Source organism: Chiloscyllium plagiosum, unplaced genomic scaffold (assembly GCF_037043375.1).
Source record: "Chiloscyllium plagiosum isolate Xiang-an unplaced genomic scaffold, Cpla_swu_hap1 HiC_scaffold_20, whole genome shotgun sequence".
Taxonomy (NCBI): Eukaryota; Metazoa; Chordata; class Chondrichthyes; order Orectolobiformes; family Hemiscylliidae; genus Chiloscyllium; species Chiloscyllium plagiosum.
The window spans coordinates 663,438-688,506 of NW_028270158.1; the positions used below are offsets into that span (position 1 = coordinate 663,438).

At 43.3% G+C, this 25,069-nt stretch overlaps 1 protein-coding gene across 4 annotated transcripts in view; it reads right to left on the reverse strand.

Moving 5' to 3' along the window:
- The window catches only part of iqck (IQ motif containing K), a 99,451-nt gene that overhangs the window by 18,363 nt on the left and 56,019 nt on the right, over positions 1-25,069 (reverse strand). For all 4 annotated transcript variants that reach the window (XM_043712177.2, XM_087997573.1, XM_087997574.1 and 1 more), the window contains exon 8: positions 2,137-2,251. In XM_043712177.2, the coding sequence (XP_043568112.2) occupies positions 2,137-2,251 (115 nt within the window). The remainder of the gene's footprint in view (positions 1-2,136; positions 2,252-25,069) is intronic.

Here is a 25,069-nt window from a genome sequence, read left to right on the forward strand (position 1 = left end):
TTATAGTTTTTATAAATGACTTGGATGAAGAAGTGGAAGGGTGGGTTAGTAAGTTTGCCGATGACACAAAGGTCGGTGCTGTTGTAGATAGTGTCGAGGGCTGTTGCAGGCTACAACCAGACATTGACAGGATGCAGAGCTGACTGAAAAGTGATAGATGGAGTTCAACCTCGATAAATGCGAGGTGATTCATTTTGGAAGGTCGAATTTGAATGCTGAATTTGGGGTTAAAGACAGGATTCTTGGCAGTGTGAAGGAACGGCAGGATCTTGGGGTCCACGTACATAGATCACTCAAAGTTGCCATCCATGTTGATAGGGTTGTTAAGAAGGCATATGGTGTTCTGGCTTTCATTAACAGGGGGATTGAGTTTAAGAGCCGTGAGGTTTTGCTGCAGCTCTATAAATCCCCGGTTAGATCACACTTGGAATATTGTGTCCAGTTCTGGGATGCCTCATTATAAGAAGGATGTAAATGCTATAGAGAGGGTGCAAAGGGGATTTACCAGGATTCTGCCTGGATTGGAGGGCTTGTCTTATGAGGGTTGAGTGAGCTTGGGCTTTTCACACTGGAGAGAAGGAAGAGAGGTGACTTGATAGAGGTGTACAAGGTAATAATAGGCATACATAGAGTAGATAGTCAGAGGCATTTCCCCAGGGCAGAAATGGCTGTCACAAGGGGGCATAATTTTAAGGTGACTGGAGAAAGGTACAGAGGACATGTCAGAGGAAGGTTCTTTTACGCAGAGAGTAGTGGGTGTGTGGAATGCACTGCCAGTGGTAGTAGTAGAGTCAGAGACATTAGGGACATTTAAGTGACTGCTGGACAAGCACATGGATAGCAGTAAATTGAGGGATGTGTAGGTTATATAGATCTTAGATTAAGACAAATGCTCGGCACAGCATTGTGGGCCAAAGGGCTGTACTGTGCAGTACTGCTCAATGTTCTATGAAAAGGGAAAGTTTACAACAGATGAATTGGTTTTGCTGATTGCTACCTGTGAGGGAGTTGAAGGAAGGAAGAAGGGAACAGAAGAAGGACAGACATTCCTGCTGCCTGATTTTTTTTAAGAGGTGGCTGCAGAGATTGAGGATGCATGAGACTGCATCTCTTGGAATTCTCTAAATCCTCTAGTAGATTTTTGTTACGGATTAGATGGTAATAAATGAAAACTGCTATTCGAGAAAGGATGAAGACAGCAGGGAACATATAGCCTGACATCAATAGTAAGGAAAATATGATAATATTAGGAATGAGCTAATAGGGCATTTAGAAAGTCATACTCTGTTTTGGCAGAATCAACGTAGACTTGTGAAATGGAATTCCTGTTCTCATTCTTACTCCTGGTTTCAAAGCAGGAACCAAGATTCTCTCATCATTTGTGCTCCTGGTATTTATTTCACTACAACATAATCTCAAGGGTTAATTTGGTAGAGTCATTGTCTGTCCATTTTGAAAGCTGCCATATTTTCAGACCATTTTTTTCTTTATAATTTATTTTTGAAACATGAGCAGTATACTAATAGCCATTCCTTACATGCTCTCGAACAGGTGACACCATTCTGAACCACTGTAATCCTAGTGGTATAAGTACACTCAAAAAGGGTGATCAGTCTGATTTAATTCTTATTCAATCCCCCTTTATTAGATGTTTAATACAACTGAATAACCTTTTAGGCCATTTGAGATGGTAGTTATGAGCCTATCACATTTCTTTGAGTATGGAGTCACACGTAGGCCAGACCTGGTAAAGGTTGCAGATTTTCTCCACTGAAGGACATTCATTAAACAGATGGGTATTTACCAAATAAATGTAATTTCATGATCACTATTATGAAGATTAGCTCTTTATTCCAGTTTTATTTAGAATAATGCTCACCAACTGATGTGGAAAATTTCAAATATTTCTGGATTAGTGCAGGTCTGGATTACAATGCGAGTTATTTTCAATTGAAAGGAACTATGCGACAGTGACTAAATGATCCTGCTTGACTGGAACAAATTAGTGCTGACAGAAAAAGGAGAAATGGTAACTTAATGTCACATTTACCTCAGAATATTATTACTCTCTAGAAATCTGTTGAATTATCTTATACAATACACTGAAGTTCAAGTTTTGATACAAACTTATCTTACCTTTAGATTCCTGATCAGCCCAAAATTTAATTATTTTTTCCTTAAAACCTCTGTTCTCTTCTCTTAGTTCTTTCTGCCACTGCCGCAGTTCTTGTATTTCTGAATCACAGCGAACCTGTGAGAGCGCAATCAGACACATTCAAAAACATGAAAAATTTGTTCAAGTTTTTTTAAAGTTTTGGTAACCTGTCTTGTTTGGGCCACTTTGAAAGGAATTGATTTAAACAGTTCTGGTGTTTCGTTGCACTGTTTTCTTCTGCTATTTCAATTTAGAACTCATGCTTCAATAGCATAACTTCAAGCATATTACATGAACAGGAATTGGGCAACTCCTGAAGCCTCTTTCAGCGTTTACAGCAGATTCGCAACTTAACTCCATGTAACTCTGAAGAAGAGTCAAATCAGACTGGAAATTTTAGTTCAGTTTCTCTTTCTAAAGATGCTTCCAGACTTGCTGAGTTTCTCCAACATATGTGTTTGATTCAGATTTGCAGAAGAAAGTTCTAAACTTCTACTGCCTTTTGCACATGAAGATACTGGCTAACCTCACTCCTGAAAGGTCTGTCTCAAATTTGTTGACTCTTCATAATCATAGATGTTCCAACTAGTTGAACTAGCTTCTCTGTAACTCCCCCATTTGTATAGTCTCTCTTAATCTAGAAGGCTGGAGTATAAGGATGCAGTTGCTTTGCTGCAGTTACACAAACCCTGGTTACAGCCCACTCGAAGTACTGTGAGCAGGTCTGGTACCACACCTTAGGCAGGATACAGGCCTTGGAGAGTGTACATCGTAGGTTACTAGAATAATAAACTGGACTTAGGGGGTTAAGTTATGAGGAAAGCTTATACAAAAAAGGCCTGTATTCTCTAGAATTTAAAAGGTTAACAACAATCTGAAACCTTAGGATACATAAAGATAACCTATTTCCAATGATTCTAGAACCGGGGGCACAGTCTGAGAATTAGGGCCAAACCATTCAGGAGAGATGTTAGGAAGCATTTCCACACACAAAGATATTTGGAACACTCTTCTACAAATGACAGTGGATGCAGGATCAGCCACTAAATTTAAATCTAAAATAAATACATTTTGGTTAAGCAAAACTATTATAGGATATGGACCAAAGGCAGGTATGTGGCTTTAGACCACACATCAGCCATGATCTCATTGAGAGATGGAATAGCTGAATGGCCTACTTGTTCCTATGTTCCTGTTTTCCCATGTAGATTGCAGAAGCATTCACCAGTGGGACATGGAGTGTAAAGCATGAAGCTTTTTCTGTTCAGGAATCTTGATGATCATGTAAGTACACAGATAATTTCCTTTGTGGAAGTCATACTCATTAGTGAGTGATTACAGATGGGGGAAGGGTGGGGAGTCATGTTGGTGGTGGTGACACAGAAAAGTCCTTTCATTGGGGAATTTATCAATGGGGAGGTCTGTGTCTGCACTGGCACATCCAATTTCTGATGCACAAATGATGCCAATAGCCATTAGAGAGGAATGTCGAGAGGTGAACCCTGTTACAAGGCAGTCCTAGAGGAATGATAAATCACAGACTGATAAATCTAATGAGGTCTTTTGGAGGAAGCATTCTGGAAGATGTTTGAGATAATTTATAGGAGCAATATGTTGAACACCTAACTAGGCACTGGTTATTCTAGATACAGTATACTAATATATAATGAGAAAGAGCTAACCTATATCTTGTTGTAAATTAACCTTTCAGTAATAATGACCATAGTATGACAGAATTTTTCATTAAGTCTGGAAAAGATACAGTTCAACTTGAAATGAAGGTTTTTAATTTTGCTTGCGCCGAGCCTCACTGGAGCACTGCAACAGCCTGAAACAGACATGTTGGTGGTATGTTGAAGTGGCAGGTAAATGGAAGCTCAGGGTCATTTTTATGGACAGTTACAATGCTCTAGCTAGGTTCAGTGCAAACTGGAAGCAAAGCATCTCACTTTCTGTTTGGAGGCTCTGCAATCTTCAGTCCTCAACATCAAGTTCAATAATTTTGAAACCTGAACACCTCCTTCCATGTCCTTTACCCACCCCCAAACCCAGGCCCTGTCATGACATGGACTGTATTCAGCTCAGCCAAGCCATTTTCACCTACTCATGGTCCCCATTGTCAGCTTTTCTCCTTCCCCAGCTTATTTCTATTTGTCTGCCTAATTTTCTTTCTCTCCCTCTGGATTTTGTCTCCATCCATCCACTCAGCCCTTCCTCTATCCCCATCCCCAGTCATCAGCATATACTGTACACTACCTTTCAGTTCTGAAGAAGGGTAACTGGACCCAAATGTTAAATCTGTTTTCTCTCCACAAATGATGTCAAACTTGCTGAATTTCTCCAGCAACTTCTGTTTTCATTTCAGATCTTCAGCATCCACAGTTCTTTGTTTTATTTGAAGATTTGATAGCAGATAGGCAATGGCTACTTTTAAAGAATTAATGCTTGTTTTCAAATATATATATATATTTCTTTAATGCAAAAATACCCAACAAACAAAAAAGAGACAGCCATGGCTAACAAGGGAAATTATAGATAGTATTAGATAAAATGAGGAGGCTTATAAAGTTGCCAAAAACATTAGCTTTCGGAGCACTGCTCCTTCAACCACCTGATGAAGGAGCGTCGCTCCGAAAGCTAGTGCTTCCAATTAAACCTGTTGGACTATAACCTGATGTTGTGTGATTTTTAACTTTGTACACCCCAGTCCAACACCGGCATCTCCAAATCATGGCCAAAAACATTGTAAGCTGAGGATTGGTGAATATTAGGATTCAGAAAAATTTGACCAAGAAATTATAAAGAAAAAAAAGAGAAAGAATGTAAAATAGTAAGAAATATAAAAAAACAGAAATATAAAAAAAGCAGCTTCTATAGGTATGTAAAAAGGACAAGATTAGCAAAGACAAATGTGGGTCCAAATAGATCAGAGATAATAGGAAATAGAAAATTGACAGAGAAGTTAAGTAGTACTTTGTGACTATCATCGCAGAGGAATAATTAAGATCCAGGGGTCAAGTGTAATTGTGGAATGAAAAGAGATTAGTATTAATAGCATTGCAGCACTGGAGAAATTAATGGGACTGAAAATGTACAAATACTTAGGATCCAATGATTTTCACAACTGAGAGTTGAAAGAGAAGGATATAGAGATATTGGATGCTGTGGTAATCACTTTCAAAATCTGATTAATTCTGCAATGATGCAGACACATTGGAAGGTTGCAGAAGTATCCTCAATGTTTAAGAATAGAGGAGGGAGAGTTGGGGACCTAAAGACATCAATAGTAGGGAAAAATACAAGAATTGGTTATAAAGGACATGATTACTGGATGTTTATAAAATACTTGTCTGATTGGATAGTCAACTTGAATGTTTGAAGGAGAAATCATGTTTGACAAATTTAAAAAGAATTTTTGATGATTCCATCTGCTTATTTGAGAAGGAGGAACTAGTGGATGCTGTGTGTTTGGATTTTTAGAAGATTTTTGATAAAGTCCCACTTTATCAAATTAAATTAAATTGCTTGGGGTTGGGGGTAATATACTATCATAGACTGAGGATTGGTTAACAGACAGAAAGCCGAAAGGAATAATAAATGATCATTCGCAGTTGGCAAGTTGTGACCAGTGAATAATCAAGGAAGAGTGTTTGGGCCCAGTTGTTCACAATATATACCAATAACTTGGATGTGCAAGCCAATTGTAATTTTTCCAAGGTTGCAGATAATATGAAACTTGATGGGAATCAGTTGTGAGGAAGATGAGGGGGCAGGCAGGACCATAGCAGATGGAATATAATGTTTGAGTAGTGTCAGCTTATTCACACTGGTAGGAGGAACAAGGGTGCAGAATACTTCTTAAGTAATAAGAAAATCGTTGATATCCAAGGGACCTAGGTCACCTTGTTCCTAAGTCACTGAAGCAAGTGCAGCAAGCAATTCAAAGATAATCTTTTAAAGGTTAACCTTTTTCTCAGGGAAATTTGAGTAGCAAAGAAATTTGTTTCAACTGAATAGAACACTGATGTGACCATGCCATGAGTATGTGTGCAGTTCTGGTCCTCTTGTCTATGGAAGGATATACCTGGCCCACAGATGAAGTACTGCAGAGGTTCATCGGACTGATTCCTGGGATGGGAGGATTGTCCTATGAGGTCAGATTGAGGACACCCTGTTCTAAAAGGTTTAGAAGAATGAGATGTGATCTTGTAAAAACTCACAAAATTCTTAAAGACATAGACAGAGCAGATGCACTCAGGATATGTCCCTGGCTGTGAGGTTCACAACGAGGGGATGCAATCTCAAAATGAAACATAAAACATTCAGGATTGAGATGAGGGTGAACTTCACCAGTAGGGTTGTGGACCCAGAGAATTTTCTACCCAGAGGGCTGTGGAAACTCAGTTACTGAATATGTTCAAGACAGATATTAATATATTTCTCATTACTAATGACATCAATAGATATGAGGCAGTGCTAGAATATAGCATTAAAGTAGAAGATCTGCCATGACTTAGACTGGCATTGGAGGCTAGAGGTGCTGAATGTCCTCCATCTGTTCCTATGTTCTTATGATACTCCCAGGAACACTACCATTAACTCATAGAGATGTACAGCACGAAAATAGACCCTTCAATCCAATTCATCCATGCCGGCCAAATATCCTAACTTAATCTAATTTCATTTGTCAGCACTTGGCCCATAGCCCTCTAATCGGCATGGTGGCACAGTGGTTAGCACTGCTGCCTCACAGCGCCAGAGACCCGGGTTCAATTTCCGCCTCAGGCAACTGATTGTGTGGAGTTTGCACGTTCTCCCCGTGTCTGCGTGGGTTTTCTCTGGGTGCTCCGGTTTCCTCCCAAAGTCCAAAGATATGCAGGTCAGGTGAATTGGCTATGCTAAATTGGCCGTAGTGTTAGGTAAGGGGTATATGTAGGGGTATGGGTGGGTTGCGCTTCAGCGGGGTGATGTGGACTTGTTCGGCCGAAGGGCCTGTTTCCACACTGTAAGTAACCTAATCTAATCCCTTCCTATCCAGATGCCCTTTAAATGCTGTAATTGTACCAGCCTCCATCACTTCTTCTGGCAGTTCGTTCCATCTACTGTACGCACTACCCTCTGTGTGAAAAAGTTACCCCTGAGGTCCCTCTTATATCTTTCCCCTCTCACCCTAAATCTATGCCCTCTAGTTTTGGACTATCCTACCCAAAGGAAAATACCTTGTCTATTTATCTTATCCATGCCCCTCACGATTTTACAGATCTCTATCAGGTCACCCCCAGCCTTCGACGCTCCAGGGAAAACAGCCCCAGCCTGGTCAGCCTCTTCCTATAGCTCAAATCCTCCAACCTTGGCAACATCCTTGTAAATCTTTTCTGAATCCTTTCAACATACATGACATCATTTCAATAGGAAGGAGACCAGAACTGCGTGCGATATTCTAAAAGTGGGCTAACCAATGTCCTGTGTAGCCGAACATGACCCGCCAACTCCTCTACTCAATGCTCTGAACAATAAAGGAAAGCATATCAAGCACCTTCTTCACTATTCTGTCTACCTGCGACTCTAGTTTCAAGGAACTATGAACCTGCACTCCAAGGTCTCTTTGTTCAGCAACACTCCCCAGGACCTTACCATTAAGTGTATAAGTCCTACTCTGATTTGACTTTTCAAAATGCAGCATCTCGCATTTATCTGAATTAAACTCCATCTGCCACTTCTCAGCCCATTGTCCCATCTGATCAAGATCCCATTGTACTCTGAGGTAACCTTCTTCGCTGTCTTTCAGCACTCTGTGACTGGTTGAGCAGTCGAGTAGAAGCCTCCAGTTCTCATATAATATTACCAAATGCATCCATTAGCTATTAGTATTCAAAACAACTGCAGCCTGGTGTATCCAGACACTGAGTTCTCCCTGCCTTCTGACTGAGGATCTCACTAGGTGAAAGTGAGGACTGCAGATGCTGGAGATCAAGCATAAGTCCTTCATCAGGAATTAGCTCATTCCTGCTCCTCAGATGCTGCCTGAGCGGCTGTACTTTTCCAGCACCACATTCTTCAGTTGAGAATCTCAAACTGTTGCTTAAAATCCTGGTCAATGAGCTGAACAAGTGTACATAGAACATAGAACATTACAGCGCAGTACAGGCCCTTTGACCCTCGATGTTGCGCTGACCTGTGGAACCAATCTGAAGCCCATCTAATTTATACTATTCTATTCTCGTGCATATGCCTATCCAATGACCATTTAAATACCCTTAAAGTTGACGAATCTACTACTGTTGCAAGCAGTGTGTTCCACACCCGTACTACTCTCTGAGTAAAGAAACTACCTCTGACATCTGTTGTACATCTATCACCCCTCAGTTTAAAGCTATGTCCCCTTGTGCTAGCCATCGTTATCCAAGGAAAAAGGCTCTCACTGTCCAACCTATCTAACTTCTAGTTATATTATATGTCTTAATTAAGTCACCTCACAGCCTTCTTCTCTCGAACAAAAATAGCCTCAAGTCCCTAGGCCTTTCCTCGTAAGACCTTCCCTCCATACCAGGCAACATCCTAGTAAATCTCCTCTGAACCCTTTCCAAAGCTTCCACATCCTTCCTGTAATGCAATACTCCAAACATGGCTGCACCAGAGTTTTGTACAGCTGCAGCATGATCTCATGGTTCCAAAACTCAATCCCTCTACCAATAAAAGTTAACAACCCTATCAAACTGGGTGGCAACTTTCAAGTATCTATGTACCTGGACACCGAGATCTCTCTGCTCATCTACACTACCAAGTCTTACCATTAGCCCAGTACTCTTTATTCCTGTTGCACCTTCCAAAGTGAATCAACTCACACTTTTTAGCATTAAACTCCATTTGCCCCCTCTCAGCCCAGCTCTACAGCTTATCTATGTCCCTCTGTAACCTACAATATCTTTCATCACTATCCACAACTCCACCGACCTTAGTGTCATCCACAAATTTACTAACCCATCCTTCTCTGCCCTCATCTAGGTCATTTATAAAAGTGACAAACAACAGTGGGCCAACAGATCCTGTGGTACCCCATTAATAGGAGAAAGTGAGGACTGCAGATGCTGGAGATCAGAGCTGAAAATGTGTTGCTGGAAAAGCGCAGCAGGTCAGGCAGCATCCAAGGAGCAGGAGAATTGACTTTTCGGGAAGTTCCTGAAGAAGGGCTCATGCCCGAAACGTCGATTCTCTTGCTCCTTGGATGCTGCCTGACCTGCTGCGCTTTTGTACCCCATTAATAAGTGAACTCCAGGATGAATATTTCCCATCAACTACCACCCTCTGTCTTCTTTCAGCTTGCCAATTTCTGATCCAAACCACTAAATCATCCTCAATCCTATGTTTCCATATTTTGTGTAATAGCCTACCGTGGGAACCGTATCAAACGCTTTACTGAAATCCACCTACACCACATTAACCACTTTACCTTTATCCACCTGTATGGTCACCTTCTCAATGAACTCAATAAGGTTTGTGAAGCACTACCTGCCCTTCACAAAACTGTGTTGACTATCCCTAATTAACTTATTCCTTTCTAAATGATTATAAATCCTCTTTCTCATAACCCTTCCTAACACTTTACCCATAACTGAGGTACGGCTCACTAGTCTGGTGGCATGGTGGCACAGTGGTTAGCACTACTGCCTCACAGTGCCAGAGACCCAGGTTCAATTCCCGCCGCAGGTAACTGTCTGTGTGAAGTTGCACATTCTTTTTGTGTCTGCGTGGGTTTCCTCCGGGTGCTCCGGTTTCCTCTCACAGTCCAAAAATGTGCAGGTTGGGTGAATTGGCCATGCTAAATTTCCCATAGCATTAGATGAAGGGGTAAATGTAGGGGAATGGGTCTGGGTGGGTTGCTCTTCGGAGGGTCGTTGTGGACTTGTTGGGCCGAAGGGCCTGTTTCTACACTGTAAGTAATCTAATCTAATCTATAATTACCAGGGTTGTCTCGACTCCCCTTCTTGAACAAAGGAACAACATTTGCTATACTCCAGTTTTCTAGCACTATTCCTGTAGACAATGATGACATAAAGATCAAAGCAAAAGGCTCTGCTATCTTCTCCTTCGCTCCCCAGAGAATCCTAGGATAAGTCCCATCCAGCCCAGGTTACTTATCTATTTTTACATTTTCCAGAATTGCTAACACCTCAATCCCATCTAGTCTAGTAGCCTGTATCTCAGACTTCTCCTTGACTACATTGTCTTTTTCTTGTGTGAATACTGACAAAATGTATTCATTTAGCGCTTCCCTTATCTCCTCTGATTCCACACACAACTTCCTGCTACTATGCTTGATTGGCCCTAATCTTACTCTAGTCATTCTTTTATTCCTGATATGTTTGAAAGCCTTAGGGTTTTCCTTGATCCTATCTGCCAATGACTTCTCCTGTCCCGTCCTGGCTCTTCTTAGCCCTCTCTTTGGATCTTTTCTGGCTAACTTACAACTCTCAAGCCCCTTAACTAAGCCATCACATCTCATCCTAACATAAGCCATTTTCTTCCTCTTGACAAGAGATTCAAATTCCTTAGTAAACCACAGCTCCCACGCTGGACAACTATCTCCCTGCCTGACCAGTACATGCTTATTAAGGACTCACAATAGCTGTTCCTTTCAATTGTCCCCATCCCCTGCGGTTTCCTTCCCCATCCCGTGCTTCCTAAATCTTGCCTAATGCATTGTAATTGCCTTTCCCCCAGCTATAACTTTTGCCCTGCGTTATATACCTATCCCTTTCCATCACTAAAGTAAACATAATCGAATTGTGGTCACTATCACCAAAGTGCACACCTACCTCCAAATCTAACATGTGGCTGGGTTCATTACCCAGTACCAAATCTAATGTGGCCTCGCCCCCTGTTGGCCTGTCTACATACTGTGTCAGGAAACCCTCTTGCATGCATTGGACAAAAACTGACCCATCTAAAGTACTTGAGCTATAGTATTCCCAGTCAATATTTGGAAAGTTAAAGCCCCCATAACAACTACCCTGTCACTCTTGCTCCTATTGAGTATCGTCGTTGCTATTCCTTCCTCTACATATCTGGAACTATTTGGAGACCTATAGAAAACTCCCAACAGTGTAACCTCTCCTTTCCTGTTTCCAATCTCAGCCCATACTACCTCAGTAGAGGAGTCCTCAAATAGCCTTTCTGCAGCCGTAATATGATCCTTGATTAACAGTGCCACACCATCCCCTCTTTTACCATTTTCTCTATTCTTACTGAAACATCTAAATCCCAGAAGCTGCAATAACTATTCCTGTCCCTGCTCTACCCATGTCTCTGAAATGGCCACAACATCAAAATCCCAGGTATCAACCCATGCTGCAAGTTCACACCTTATTCCAGATGCTCCTGGTATTGAAGTACACACATTTCAAACCAACATCCTGATTGCCGGTGCCTTCTTGCGATCTTGAAAGCTTAGTTCTGACTTCACTACTGTCAACCTCCCGTATACTCAGACTACAATTTTGGTTCCCATCCCAATGTACATTAGAGACTATGGGCTACTTGCACCCTCACCCACTCTTCTTTTCAAATTTGCATTGAGAGGCAGCAATGCCATCAAAGACCACAAATTTCAATGTGCAACCACACCTGAACTCGTCCTCACAGACAACTGGAACTCTTGCTCACAACACATATCCTGGCTATTTCAGGACGTTCACAATACCCTGCTGGCTCTGTCTGTTCAGATGCAAATTTTCAAGCGGTTTAGTCACCCTTTGCGTGATTCTGCACTTGTAGCAATTTTCCAACAAAAAATGTTAGACTAACTGTTCTATCATTCTTTAGTTTCCTTCTCTCACCTTCATTGAGCATGTTGGAGGCTGAGGGGTGACCTTACAGAAGTTTATAAAATCATGAGGCAAATTCATAGGGTGAATAGCCAAGGTCTTCTTCCCAGGGTAGGGGAGTCCAAAACTAGAGGGCACAGGTTTAAGGAGAGAGGGGTAAGATTTAAAAAGACCTGAGGGGTAACTTTCTCACAAAGAGCTGTCCAGAGGAAGTGGGTTCAATTGTAACATTTAAAAGTCATCTGGATGGATACATAAATAGGAAAGATTTAGAGGAATATGGGCCAAATACTGGCAAATGAGACTAGGTCAGATTGGGATATCTAGTTGATGTGGAAGAGTTGGACTGATTTGTCTGTTTCTGTGCAGTGTGACTTTATAATGTTCAATTTTCCAGTCTAAATGAACAATTCCCATACTGTGGAAGATTATAGTTCAAGAATCCACACTGATGTTAACTATTTCCTTCAAATCACTGGGAAGGAAACCATCTAGAACATAGAAAAATACAGCGCAGTACAGGCTCTTTCGCCGTCAATGTTGCTCTGATCCAAGCCCACCTAACCTACACTAGCCCACTATCCTCCATATGCCTATCCAATGCCCGCTTAAATGCCCATAAAGAGGGAGAGTCCACCACTGCTACTGGCAGGGCATTCCATGAACTCACGACTCGCTGAGTAAAGAATCTATCCCTAACATCTGTCCTATACCTGCCACCCCTTAATTTAAAGCTATGCCCCCTCGTAATAGCTGACTCCATACGTGGAAAAAGGTTCTCATGGTCAACCCTATCTAAACCCCTAATCATCTTGTACACCTCTATCAAGTCACCCCTAAACCTTCTTTTCTCCAATGAAAACAGCCCCAAGTGCCTCAGCCTTTCCTTATGCGATCTTCCTACCATACCAGACATCATCCTGGTAAACCTCCTCTGCACCCGTTCCAGTGCCTCCACATCCTTCCTATAGTATGGCGACCAAAACTGCACACAATACTCCAGATGCGGCCGCACCAGAGTCTTATACAACTGCAACATGACCTCAGGACTCCGGAACTCAATTCCTCTACCAATAAAAGCCAGTACGCCATATGCCTTCTTCACCGCACTGTTTACCTGGGTGGCAACTTTCAGAGATCTGTGTACATGGACACCAAGATCCCTCTGCTCATCCACACTACCAAGTATCCGACCATTAGCCCAGTACCCCATCTTCTTGTTACTCTTACCAAAGTGAATCACCTCACACTTACCTACATTGAACTCCTGATCCTGGTGACTTTCCACCTTTTATAGCCATAATTTTCCTCAGTACTTTTTTTTGTTATTACGCGACAGAATCCCAGATATCATGGAATGTTGGACTTTATGGTGATGATGGACGAGACGAAACACATTGAACAATATATTTTAATAATAGACAAATGTTCTGACAGTCAGTTAGCTTAATTGACTGTACAGCTGGTTTGTGATGCAGAGTGCTGCAAACAGTGTAGGTTCAATTCCCACACCAGCTTAAGTTACTGCCAAGGCCCTTCCTTTTAATCTCTCCCCTCATCCAAGGTGTGGTAATCCTCAGGTTAAACCACTCCTGAGAGAGCAGCTCTATGTCCTCTGGGACTATGCAACTTTACTTAAATAGTTTTCCAAATACAATGTTCACCAAAAGCTTTTAAAGGTTACAAAAACTAAAAATAAGGCAAGAGGAATGTTGGGATTTTTTCTCAAGAAGGCAAGAATTCAAAGGGGTGCAAACTTTAGTCCAATTACATAGAATTCTAGTTAAGCTCATAAAGCTGAGTTCAGTTCTGGCCAGCACACCCAGAAACATGATATTGGCCTTGAATAGAGTACAGCACAGGGTCAAAAGAATGAGATAATAATTAAAACGATTAAAATAAAAGAATAGATTAGGTAAGCTCGACTTGCACTCCCTTAAATAAAGGTTAAGAATCAATCTAAATGAGGTGTTGAAGCTCTGGTAGATAACTGTAAACTAATTCCTCTGTATTATAGGAAGGTATATCGGGATAATTTCAGCAAGCACTTCTTAATTGAAAAGGTAGTCAAATTGTTTGGTATTACAAAATGCGAGCATTGCTAAAAAATACAGAGTTTACTGGAGCTTTTTGCCTTGCCCTCATCAGGACAAGTCAACAGGAAAGCCAATATTCATACTGCACGAGAGGAGAGTGCTGAATGGTTGAAACTTTATTGCTGGAACAGCACACCAGGTCAGGCAGCATCCAGGGAACAGGAGATTCGACGTTTCGGGCACAGGCCCTTCTTCAGGAATGAGCAGAGAGTGTTCAGCAGGAGAAGATAAAAGGTAGGGAGGAGGGACTTGGAGGAGGGGCGTTGGAAATGTGATAGGTGGAAAGAGGTCAAGGTGAGGGTGATAGGTCGGAGTAGGATGGAGGCGGAGAGGTCAAGAAGAAGACTGCAGGTCAGGAAGGCGGTGCCGGGCTGGAGGGATTCGGCTGAGACAAGGTGGGGGGAGGGGGGATGAAGAAACTGGTGAAGTCCAAGTTCATCCCCTGTGGTTGGAGGGTTCCCAGTCGGAAGATAAGACGCTCCTCCTCCGACCGTCGCGTTGTTGTGGTTTGGCGGTGGATGAGTCCAATGACCTGCATATCCTCGGTGGAGTGGGAGGGGGAGTTGAAATGCTGTGCTACAGGGTGGTTGGGTTGGTTCGTCCGGGTGGCCCAGAGGTGCTCTCTGAATCGCTCCGCAAGTAGGCGGCCTGTCTCCCCAATATAGAGGAGGCCACACCGGCTGCAGCGGATGCAGTAGATGATGTGGGTGGAGGTGCAGGTGAATCTGTGGCGGATATGGAAGTTTCCTTTGGGGCCTTGGAGAGAAGTGAGGGGGGAGGTGTGGGCGCAAGTGTTGCACCTCCTGCGGTTGCAAGGGAAGGTGCCGGGAGTGGAGGTTGGGTCGGTGGGGGGTGTGGATCTGACAAGGGAGTCGCGGAGGGAGTGGTCTCTACGGAAAGCTGATAGGGGAGGGGAGGGAAATATATCCTTGGTGCTGGGGTCTGTTTGGAGGTGGCGGAAGTGACGGCGGATGATGCGCTGTACATGGAGATTGGTGGGGTGGTAGGTGAGGACCAGTGGGGTTCTGTCCTGGTGGCGGTTGGAGGGGCGGGGCTCAAGGGCGGAGGAGCGGGAAGTGGAGGAGATGCGGTGGAGGGCACCATCGACCACGTCGGGGGGGAAATTGCGGTCCTTGAAGAAGGAGGCCATCTGTGTTGTACGTATTTTGAACTGGTCCTCCTGGGAGCAGATGCGGCGGAGATGAAGGAATTGGGAGAATGGGATGGCGTTTTTACAGGGGGCAGGATGGGAGGAGGTGTAGTCCAGGTAGCTGTGGGAGTCGGTTGGTTTGTAGTAGATGTCCGTGTTGATTCGGTCGCCTGAGATAGAAACAGAAAGGTCTAGGAAGGGGAGGGAGGAGTCCGAGACTGTCCAGGTGAATTTGTGGTCGGGGTGGAAGGTGTTAGTGTAGTGGATGAACTGTTCAACCTCCTCGTGGGAGCACGAGGTAGCGCCGATACAGTCATCAATGTAGCGAAGGAAAAGATGGGGGGTGGGGCCAGTGTAGTTGCGGAAGATGGATTGTTCCACATACCCTACGAAGAGGCAGGCATAGCTGGGGCCCATGCGGGTGCCCATGGCTACTCCTTTTGTTTGGAGAAACAAACAAAAGGAGTAGCCACCTCCATCCCCCATCCATCCCCCATCACGAAGGACTCAAAGCACTCCGCTTCTTCCTTTCCCGCCGTACCACCCAGTACCCTTCCACCGACACCCTCCTTCGACTGACCGAACTGGTCCTCACCCTGAAGCCCTCCACCGCATCTCCTCCACTTCCCGCTCCTCCGCCCTTGAGCCCCGCCCCTCCAACCGCCACCAGGACAGAACCCCACTGGTCCTCACCTACCACCCCACCAATCTCCATGTACAGCGCATCATCCGCCGTCACTTCCGCCACCTCCAAACAGACCCCAGCACCAAGGATATATTTCCCTCCCCTCCCCTATCAGCTTTCTGTAGAGACCACTCCCTCCGCGACTCCCTTGTCAGATCCACACCCCCCACCGACCCAACCTCCACTCCTGGCACCTTCCCTTGCAACCGCAGGAGGTGCAACACTTGCGCCCACACCTCCCCCCTCACTTCTCTCCAAGGCCCCAAAGGAAACTTCCATATCCGCCACAGATTCACCTGCACCTCCACCCACATCATCTACTGCATCCGCTGCAGCCGGTGTGGCCTCCTCTATATTGGGGAGACAGGCCGCCTACTTGCGGAGCGATTCAGAGAGCACCTCTGGGCCACCCGGACGAACCAACCCAACCACCCTGTAGCACAGCATTTCAACTCCCCCTACCACTCCACCGAGGATATGCAGGTCATTGGACTCATCCACCGCCAAACCACAACATCGCGACGGTCGGAGGAGGAGCGTCTTATCTTCCGACTGGGAACCCTCCAACCACAGGGGATGAACTTGGACTTCACCAGTTTCTTCATCCCCCCTCCCCCCACCTTGTCTCAGCCGAATCCCTCCAGCCCGGCACCGCCTTCCTGACCTGCAGTCTTCTTCTTGACCTCTCCGCCTCCATCCTACTCCGACCTATCACCCTCACCTTGACCTCTTTCCACCTATCACATTTCCAACGCCCCTCCTCCAAGTCCCTCCTCCCTACCTTTTATCTTCTCCTGCTGAACACTCTCTGCTCATTCCTGAAGAAGGGCCTGTGCCCGAAACGTCGAATCTCCTGTTCCCTGGATGCTGCCTGACCTGCTGTGCTGTTCCAGCAATAAAGTTTCAACTTTGATCTCCAGCATCTGCAGACCTCACTTTCTCCCTGCTGAATGGTTAGCAAGTGAACTCTGATTGGAATGAAAATCAGACTCAAACTGCTTGGTATAAAACTTAAACAAAGTTTGGTGTTAACTATCAATCAGAATTAATGGGTACATTCTCTATGGCAATGCCTCTACCAAACTGCCAAACCCCAATCACTGCGCTCCTCTCATGCAATGTAAGCTTTGTTTTCACCCTTGAAGCGGTATTTTTATAAAAGGTCCTGATGAGAGCCAGATAAACATTTGGGCAAAATATGTCATTTTCAACAATGCTGAAGAATGGGTCAGGACTCTCTGTCCATAAAGCCATTGAAGTGATATTAGTTGAACGATCCAAAACTGAGGTTAATAAGTTTTTTGTCCAATAAAGGTATAAATAGTTACAGAACTAAGGCACGTGGATGGACTTAGGAAATAGGCCAGCTTGTGGTTCCACAGGTCAGCGCAACATCGAGGGCAAAAGAGCCTGTTCTGCCCTGTAATGTTCTATGTTCTAGCTTTGACCTAACCTAAACTCAAGGGGCTGAATATCTTACTCAGGGGACCTACTCCTGTATATTCCCAGTGTAAAAAATTAACTCTGTTGAACATTTAGACTTCTGGTGTAAGAAAAAGATCAACTACCCAAATAATGGCCTAATACTGCAGTAGACAAAAATCAATACTGTTGTCCTGAACCAATCATCTAGTATTCAACCCTTGATCTAATGTGCAAAATTATTTTCAATTACAAAACATGAGGCAGTACAATTGTCTGGTGTTCTATGTGAACTCTTTCACAGACTGGCAAAATAATCATGAGGTGTTGAACAGAGACCAGAGATTGAGTGCTTCCTCTGAGGAGGGAAATATCATAATTAATCACCCTGGGTCACTAGGCTTAAGAATACCCGAGCATCTTCAACTTTTCATGACACTCCCCTTTTCTGAGGATAACTGGCAAACTGAAGCACAGTAACATTTTGCATAAAATCCCATACAAAGGAAATAAAACTATCTGTGTCAGTTTTCCATTCCTTAGGGACAGTGTGATATGGTAATTTTCCAGTCATGGGACCAAGTACGTGAGAATGTTGCTGGAACATAGACCTTGCAGATCTCTGCCCATGCTTCCATAGACATTTCTGGATCCCTGAAGTAAGGAAAACTACCCAAATGTTTATTTTTTAACAAAATGTGAATGCTGTACAGCAAATTTTAATGTAAAATAGTTCATGATTTTTCAAAAGTATTGAATTTATGAAAGATGATCTTAGACTTCAAAAAACCTTATATTATAAATCCAACCTCTGGGAATTCAAACAGGATAAATTATAAAGACCCTCAGGTGAAGTTCAAATAGAAACCTCAATGGAGAAAGGACATTCAGTACATGACAATTATTCAAAGTCACAGTCCAGTTATATAATATTCTGAATGGGGAGACTGCCAGCCTTAGGATTGCTTCAAGTTTCCCCAGAGACACAGCCTTGCATTCTGTGTCATGCTATTATTCTCTACAGCTGAAAATGTGTTGCTGGAAAAGCGCAGCAGGTCAGGCAGCATCCAAGGAGCAAAAGAATCGACGTTTCGGGCATGAGCCCTTCTTCAGGAAGGCTGCCTGACCTGCTGCGCTTTTCCAGCAACACATTTTCAGCTCTGATCTCCAGCATCTACAATCCTCACTTTTTCCTATTATTCTCTACAGCACATAATTTTCATTCTAAGCTGTCTTACTTTTAATGTTTAACTCCTTACATTCCATGACATCTGTATTGTTTAATTTAGTTGTAAAATGTCTAATTACTCTGAATACATTTCATTTATAATTTCAGCATGTCACATCTCATTTTCTCTATTTTTCTGAGACGGTCAAGAAGGCATGGCAGATAGCTCAGGAAATTTGGCATGTCCATAAGGACCCTCACCAACTTTCACAGGTGCACCACTGAAAGCATACTGACCACGCGCACAACAACCTGGTACGATAACTGCTCTGCCCAGTAAGAAAATACAGAAAGTTGTGTGTGTGCACAGTCCAGACCATTACAGAAGCCAGCTTTCCATCCATGGACTCCATTTACATGGCTTGCTGCCATGGAAAGACTGCCAACACTATCAAAGATCCATTGCACCAGTAATGATAGAACATAGAACATTACAGCACAGTACAGGCCCTTCGGCGCTCGATGTTGCACCGACCTGTGGAACCAATCTGAAACCCATGTATCCTACACTATTCCATTTTCATCCATATGTCTATCCAATGACTATTTAACTGCCCTTAAAGTTGGTGAGTCTACTACTGTTGCAGGCAATGCGTTCCACGCCCCTACTACTCTCTGAATAAAGAAACTACCTCTGACGTCTATCCTATATCTATCACCCCTCAGTTTAAAGCTATGTCCCCTCGTGCTAGCTATCACCATCTGAAGAAAAAGGCTCTCACGATCCACCCTATCTAACTCTCTGATTATCTGATATGTCTCAATTAAGTCACCTCACAACCTTCTTCTCTCGAATGAAAACAGCCTCAAGTCCCTCAGCCTTTCCTCGTAAGACCTTCCCTTCATACCAGGCAATATCCTAGTAAATCTCCTCTGAACCCTCTCCAAAGCTTCTACATCCTTCCTATAATGTGGTGACCAGAACTGTACGCAATACTCCAAGTGCTGCTGCACCAGAGTTTTGTACAGCTGCAGCATGACATCATGGCTTCAAAACTCAATCCCTCTACCAATAAAAGCAAACACACCGTATGCCTTCTTAACAATCCTATCAACCTGGGTGACAACTTTCAGGGATCTATGTACATGGACATCAAGATCTCTCTGTTCATCTACACTAGCAAGAATCTTATCATTAACCCAGTGCTCTTTATTCCTGTTGCTCCTTCCAAAGTGAACTGCCTCACACTTTTCCACACTAAACTCCATTTGCCACCTCTCAGCCCATCTCTGCAGCTTATCTATGTCCCTCTGTAACCTGCAACATTCTTCAGCACTATCCACAACTCCACCGACCTTAGTGTATAACGCGAATTCACTAACCCATCCTTCTATGCCCTCATCCAGGTCATTTATAAAAATGACAAACAGCATTGGCCCCAAAACAGATCCTTGCGGCACACCACTAGTAACTTAACTCCAGGATGAATATTTCCCATCAACCACCATCAGCTAGCCAAATTCTGATCCAAATACTAAATCACCCGCAATCCCATACCTCCGTATTTTGTGCAATAGCCTACTGATGGGAATCTCCTCAAACACCTTACTGAAATCCATATACACCACATCAACCACTTTACTCTCATCCACCTGTTTGGTCACCATTTCAAAGAACTCAACAAGGTTTGTGAGGCACGACCTACCCTTCACAAAACTGTGTTGACTATCCTTAATCAACTTAATTTTTAAAATTATAAATATGATTATAAATCCTATCTCTTATAACATTTTTCAACACTTTACCCACAACTGATGTAAGGCTTACTGGTCTATAATTACCAGGGTTGTCTCCCCTTCTTGAACAATGATCTCCTAAAACACCTTCTGTCTGCAGAAGATACTGAAGCTTGAACACACGCACCAGCAGGTTCAGGAACAGCTTCTCCCCGGCCATTACTAGACTGATGAATGAATTCTTTAGCTTCAAATAATGCTGATCTTGCTAAAGTTGATCTTATCTGGCACACGTCCTGTGCATTGTTACCCGTATGCCTCTGTCTAAGCCTTTTTGATCTTACATCCTTGTTAACTGTGATCTCCTTGTACTACTCGTACACAAAGCTTTCCCTATACTTCGGTACACATGACAATAAATTAATCAATCGATCACTTTTCCTGATACATATATTAATAGGAGTTACTAACATTTCTTTCCTAGTATGATAATTAATTGTATTTATGTATTCTATTTAAAAATTAGTATGTTTTCCATAGATTGTTATTCCAGGAACAGTTTCGTAGTTTGTCAGCTTAGGCTATACCTTGACGGGTGCCACTCATCATCAAACATGGCTGACTAGGGGTCTCTCCTGATCCTTCTGCCTGTTATTGTTGAATGAGAGGATTTGCAGGTTAGCCACGTTATGAACACAATGCTGACTATCAAGGCCATGGAGTGCAACGCAAACTCACAGTTTTGGGCTGAGAGGAAGGAGCACCACCCACTGTACCACATGACCATGCTACAGAACAATGTAACTATTATGTTAGCATCCATGGTGAGAAAGCAAGCTAACATTTTGAGTCTAGCTGACTCTTCATCTGAGCTGATGACTCAAAATGTTAGCCTGCTTTCTGTCCATGGATGCTGCCTGATCCGCTGTGATCTCCAGCACTTTTTATTTTCAGTTCAGATTCAAGCTCTTACGATTATGTTAGTTCTTTTTTGCAATTAGTGGTTATGTATATTTGAATTTCCCCAGTAAAATAATTTTATTTCATAGTTTGAACTGTATTCATAAAATTTCTCTTGACTACCTTGCAGCAAAATCCAAGAAATAACCAATAATAGCAGTGAAAATAACTCAATAAAACAAGCAATGACCATCTAAAAATTGATGTGGAGGAGTCGGTGTTGGACTGAGGTGGATAAAGTTAAAAATCATAGATGGTGGTGACCCAGTAGGTCTGCCCTGCTGAGCTCTGCACCAGAACCCAGACAAAGTGGTGCACTCACCCTCTCTTTATTACCCAATGTGGTAGAAATAGTTACGCTTTGATCCCTAGAGTTGTTCAGCGTTAGTTTAAAACAGTTTGGAAAATGACCAAAGGGAAGGGGCTGCGAGGATCGCAGCAAGCAAGCCAGGCCCCCTGCAACAACAGACACGCTATTGGCCTCAGTGTCGGCCTCCAAGATCGCCCCAGGGGACTTATCTATGGAACACAGTCTGATGTCAGAGTTTGTGAAACTCTGAGAGAAGAGTGATTTGTTGATGGAGGAAACCCAGACCAGGCTTGAACCGATCTCGTCATGCTGCAGAAGCATGACCAGGAGATCCAGTGTCTCGGGCAGCACATCAGGGAGGTGGAGCAACAGACCGCAACCTCCAAAACCACGACAGAGTCCTCGGCGGGTCTGGTCCAGGCTCTAGAACAGCAGGTACGGGCCTCAGTAGAGCAGGTCAACGATCTCAAAAATCGAGGCTGTCGGTAGAACATCCGCCTGGTCGGGCTGCTGGAGCGAGAGGAGAAAGGCTAGGTCATCAGCTTCTTGGAGCTATGGCTCTCGCAGTTTTTGAAGTTGGAAGTCGGGTTGGGCTGGATGCAAGTTGAACGGGCACACCGGGTCGCAGTGCGCAGGCCCAGATCGGACCAGCGCCCCCGCTCGGTCCTACTGCGACTCCAGCATTACAGAGATAAGCAAATGATGCTGAAAGCCTCTAGAGCACTGGGGAAGGATCCACAGGCTCTGAAAGACAAAGGATCACAAATTATGCTTTTCCAAGACTCTTCTGCAATTGTGATCATAAGAGGAAGGCCAATCATGAGGTAAAAAGACGGCTGAGGGACTTGAATATCCAGGAGAAAGTGAGGACTGCAGATGCTGGAGATCAGAGCTGAAAAATGTGTTGCTGGAAAAGCGCAGCAGGTCAGCACTTGAATGTTCAGTATTCCGTAAGATATCTGGCAATATTATGTTTCAGCCATGGAGGGTCCATGTTCAATTTTGACTCGCCAGAAAAGGCAAGGGATGCTTTAAAATAGATTAACTGGCTTGAATTATATGGACAATAATGTTTATTTTATTTTTCTCTGTAATTTACTTGGTTTACCTGGTTGTTGGGGGCTATTTTTAAATATATGTGGGGGTCATAATTGTTTTTTATCTTCTTCTCTCTCTTCTCTTTCCCTTCCCGTCATCCTTTGTTCTTTTTTTCTTATCATTTCCTTTTGTTTTTTCCTTCTGGTATGGAATGGGTGGGTGGGTGGGGGGGGGTCATATATTTCTGTTCTACCAGGAGTGCCTAAGGTTACAGTATGGATGGGTCGGGTTGAGTGCTTATTTTAATTTTCTTGTTATAAGATGTTTGTATTTTTTTCCTTACTTTGTGTTGTCTGGGGCTGGGACATGGCTTCAGCGAGATGGAGCTGGAGGGGTTATTGGGTAGTATGAGCGCCCCCTGTGGGCAAGGGGGAAAGTCTCCTTTCATTTGTGTTATATGTTGGTTCATTGTAGGAGTAGCTGTTAGAAGTTTTGATTTGGTATTTTTGGAAATTGTATTTTTAAATTTAGACAAACTGCTTATTGTTTGTGGTCACAGGGAGGTTTCCTGTATTTAGTCATTTTTATTACCTTGGTCTTCAATCAATTATATAATTTTGTGCAGTTGCTAGAAAAGATAGGGCAAGACCTTCAGCGTTGGGAGAATCTTCCGATATCATGGTTGGGTAGTAGGCTCTGGTCAAAATGAATGTTCTTTCTTACTTATTATATCCCATGTGAATGCTCCCCTTGATGCTGCCTAGGCAAGCACTTCGGAGGCTTTACAGTTGGCTTGAATCTTTCATCTGGCATCATGGGTGGCCTTTTACTAAGCTGGACAAACTGCAGCTTTCACAGGGGATAGGAGGTGTGGATTTCCCGGACTCTAAGACATTTCAGTTGAGTTCCTTATTATCCTCTGTGGCTGACTGGGCCTGCCAGGACCCGCGATCAATCTGGTTGGACATCAAGGCCACCCAGGCAAAATGCCCCCTCATCAATTTATTGTTTATGGACAAGGTGAGGAATGTTATGGACCACTGCAAAAACCCCAATTGTCCTTAACACAGTTAAAGCATAGAGAATGATGCAGCAAAGTGAGGGCAACTTACAAAAAACTTCCCCTTTCACACCCAGGGTGGGAATGTTAGGATTCCGGCCGGGGTCAATGGACACTGGCTTTAAGGTCTGGGAGTTTAGAGGAGTCTCCTGTTTGGGAGATTTATTTGACGGGGAGGTAATGATGTCTTTTGAGTAGCTGAGTCAGAAATATGAGCTATCCAGGAGGGACATCTTTCATTACTTTCAGATTAGGGACTTTATACAGAAAAAGACTACATTGATGGTTAGTATATGGAGAGGAGAGTGCTCCGGTCTGTGGGCGCTCTCTTGGTCAGTACCCGCTATCATTTGTTAGGAAGTAATATTTCGAAGGACATTGAGCGGCTATGTGGAATCTGGACTCGGGAATTGGGAGTGGAAATCTCGTCAGAGGTGTGGGAGGATATTTGGGAGAGTGTAAGGAAGATTTTGATTTGTAACAGGATGTAGGCTATGCAACTGAAGGTATTCCACAGGGCTCTTGGGCACCGGAGCAGCTTGTGAAATTTAAGACAGGAGTGTCCCCAAATGTAAAACAGATGTTGGTACTCTTACTTGTTGCTTGTGGTCATGCCACAAGTTTTGTAGGTATTGGGGCGCTATGGAGAGTGTTCTGGAAGGGGTCTTGGGAACTGAGGTTAAGTTGAATCTGGTGTCCCTCCTCTTTAGTTTGCCAAATCTTCCCTCTTTGGATGTGCATGGGAAGAAACTGTCTAATATTCTTTCATTCTATACGAGAAAGAATATTCTAATGAGCTGGATGTCGGAGAATCTCCCAGGACTTTCAGGCTGGCATAGATTAGTTTGGAGCACATCCCCTGGACTTGCTTACAAGTATGGTGCACCAGAAAACGGAACTGTTTTATAGGACATGGTGGCCCTTTCTGAATTATATAGACACAGACTTGTCAGCGGTATTGATCAAGGCCTTTATGTAGCCATGAGGGCTGTGTGTCTGGTGGGGACTCCTGGGGGGAAGAATCCTGAGCAAATATGGGTTTGCTTACTAATGCTCTTGGTGGTAGGGAGCTTTGATGGATTGTGCTGACTGTAGTAACTTAACTGAATATAACTTAATTTACCTTAGTTTAACTTGGTTTCATTTAATTTTTCTTTCTTAGTTATTCATTGAATTGTAGTTTTGTAGGTTCTTTTCTTCCTCAGTGGTTTGTGGGGTAGAGTAGTAGTTTGTTTTCGGTTATCGACATTATATTATGAGGTCGTTACACTATTTTATAGTGATTTTGTAATTTTGTAAAAAATTTAAAATCGTTTTTCTCAATAAAAATATTTACAAAACAAAAGCACACAACACCAAGTTATAGTCCAACAGGTATATTTGGAAGCATTTTAGTTGCATGACACTAGTCTTTTGCTATAAATTCTGTATCTTATGATCCTGGTCCACAACCACCTGATGAAG